This window comes from Sinocyclocheilus anshuiensis, unplaced genomic scaffold (genome assembly GCF_001515605.1).
Source record: "Sinocyclocheilus anshuiensis isolate Anshui unplaced genomic scaffold, SAMN03320099.WGS_v1.1 scaffold1135, whole genome shotgun sequence".
Classification (NCBI taxonomy): domain Eukaryota; kingdom Metazoa; phylum Chordata; class Actinopteri; order Cypriniformes; family Cyprinidae; genus Sinocyclocheilus; species Sinocyclocheilus anshuiensis.
This window is the reverse complement of record NW_015546093.1, coordinates 503,698-506,250: the sequence shown is the minus strand read 5'-3', so window position 1 is coordinate 506,250 and position 2,553 is coordinate 503,698. Positions and strand designations below refer to the sequence as shown.

At 37.4% G+C, this 2,553-nt stretch overlaps 1 protein-coding gene across 1 annotated transcript in view; it reads right to left on the bottom strand.

Moving 5' to 3' along the window:
• LOC107700129 (multimerin-2-like) overlaps positions 1-1,537 on the bottom strand; it is an 11,945-nt gene extending 10,408 nt beyond the window's left edge. Inside the window, exon 1 of the mRNA XM_016501666.1 lies at positions 1,275-1,537. Within this exon, the coding sequence (XP_016357152.1) occupies positions 1,275-1,537 (263 nt within the window). The remainder of the gene's footprint in view (positions 1-1,274) is intronic.
• Between the last annotated feature and the right edge of the window lie 1,016 nt (positions 1,538-2,553).

Below are 2,553 nucleotides of genomic sequence, written 5' to 3'. Positions count from 1 at the left end.
ATATAAAAAAATATATATATAAAGCAGCACACGGCAGATAGAGTGCAAACCAGTGAAGTAAACAACAGTGCAGATATAATGATTTGTAGTGCAAAAAGAGCTTATTTAGTCTGATTAAAGTGTTAGAGCTCCCAAAGAAAGTTACTGTGTGTGTTACCAGGGCAGAAACACACATCTGAGAGAGAACTGATTAGAAGTGGACGGCTAAACATTTGCATCACAAGACCCTTCCTAAATATATCCTCTCGTCACAGTATGAATTGAATTTCACACTGAGTTGGAACTCAGTCACTCCATAATACTTTCCCAGCAATTGTTTTAGATTAGATCACTGAAGCCCTAACTTGTATTTTCATTGTAAGATTACTGTAATCAAGCCTCCCGGGCAAATTCATTTCAGAACAAAGGGAGAATACAATGGACTTTAGTCAGGGTAACTGCATATTTAATATGATACTGATGAAAACGGGTGTGTGGGATACATGTACAGGCCATTCAATGGTTTGTTCTGTTATGTACTATAGTGTTGATCATTTAGCCTAAAAATAAACAAATAAATTAGAGTACATATAATACCACTCAAAAGTTTGGACTTGAATTAGTATTTCATGGTCTTAAAAAGGTTTGTTACATATTATTAGTTTTGTATTTTACATGCAAAAATTTCTTAAAAACGTACCATTATTTATATACTTTTATAAATTATTTTAATAAAATTATTTTTTTTTTATTTTTTTTATTTTATGAATGGGTTGGGCCAGACAGCGGACAGCAGCAGCAAAAGGAAAAGCATCCCATGATGCACCTCATTAAGTTGAGAGAATGATTAGAGACTGGCTACTTTGATTTGGAAAACATTAACAAATAAAATTGTTTTGATTTATAGCCATTTTTGGTCACTACATAATTCTTTCATTTGCGTTATTTCATCATTTTGATTTTAGTATTATTTCACAAAGTGGTAAATAATATTAGTAATAACAACAATAATAATAATAAGAAGAAAAACTGATGTTCCAGGCTTCTGACTACTAGTGTAAAACTCCAGCATACAAGGGTTTTGAAAATTAGAGGTGATCTAAGATTTAATATAACTTGAAAAGACAAATATATTAACACATATAAAAATACATATATATTTATATAAATAACATATATATTTTACACAACATTTTTATCATTTATGCACATATTAAATATTCAGACCTGATTCACACACAATTGTATATATAGTTGTAAATATATACGGTTTGAAATATGTCAGTTTTACTCACCCTCTCTGTGCAGATGGATGTACAGTCTCTCTTGAGGGGGACACTGAGTTTTGAGGGTTGCCATCTGAAGGCTTTGGGATGCCGTGATTTTCATGGGGCAAGGGTAGGTGAGCGGTCCCAAAGGTGCCAGAAATATGCTGTGCCCTTCCTCCAATCCCCACAGCCTCTTCTTCCTCCATGTCAGGGTCCCTGGCCCTCACCTCACTGTGGCAGCTCAGAGAGTTCAGCATGGCCAACAGCAGCAGAGGCAGAGTTTGGGCCATCTTGCCTTCCAGAGGTACTGAAAGTTTTCCTCTGGATGGCAGTTTTTAAAAGTAGCCTTAAACAATTCTGGAAACTCCCCACCTCTCTCTGCTGCAATATTTTTCAAGACAATACTGATTAAACATCTTCCTTGGTTTAGCATTGAAGAACTGTGAATCATATCTGGCATCTACCCTTGAATGTCCTTGTGTTGTTGGCAGTGCATGACATGCATTTGAATGCACTCTGCAAATTGAGGATGATTTTGCATTCTGTATTACAAGGACGTCATTTGATTTGCTAATTCCGGTTTGGTTTGGTGAGGCAGAGGGGGCTAAAGTCACACAGCTGCTTTGCTGAGCATTGTCTCAAAGCAATACAACTGCAGAGAGATGAGAACTGGCACAGGCTCAAAAAACCCAGCTTGGCCCCCCCACCTCTCTCTCTCTCTCTCTCTCTCTCTCTCTCTCCCTCCCTCTCCCTCTCCCTCTCCCTCTCCCTCTCCAAAGCAGCCGATATCCTCACCAGCATGCCTTTCTCCCCACCCTCTCTGTTCCCACTCCCCCTCGCTCTTGCTCCCTCCTCTCCCTGGACAGTATCAACACCCTCTAACAATAGGAGGAAATCTGCCATTTGTTAACAACCATAAATCCATGCTACTTGCAAAGTTTCAGCTCCCTTCCACACTCAAGCTCACACATTGCAGTCTTATGCATGCTGCTTCTATGCAAGAAAATGTTTGAGTTTCATGTATATACTTTTATATAAGCAGTTGGAAGATATTTCATCCAATGCGGCATTGCATTCACTATTTTAACACTTCACCTTGTTGTTGCTAGTACTATCAATGATAATTCCTTTTACTTATTTAGTCTTTAGTTTATACACTGCTAACACTGTACAATAAGTTAACCATATTAGTGTTCACACCAATGCACAATAACATTCTGTTTATTATAAGTATGGACTGCAATTATGTCATCTGGCACTTTAAATACTTAAGCTCTTTAAAGCACAATGGATTCTGATTGGCTGT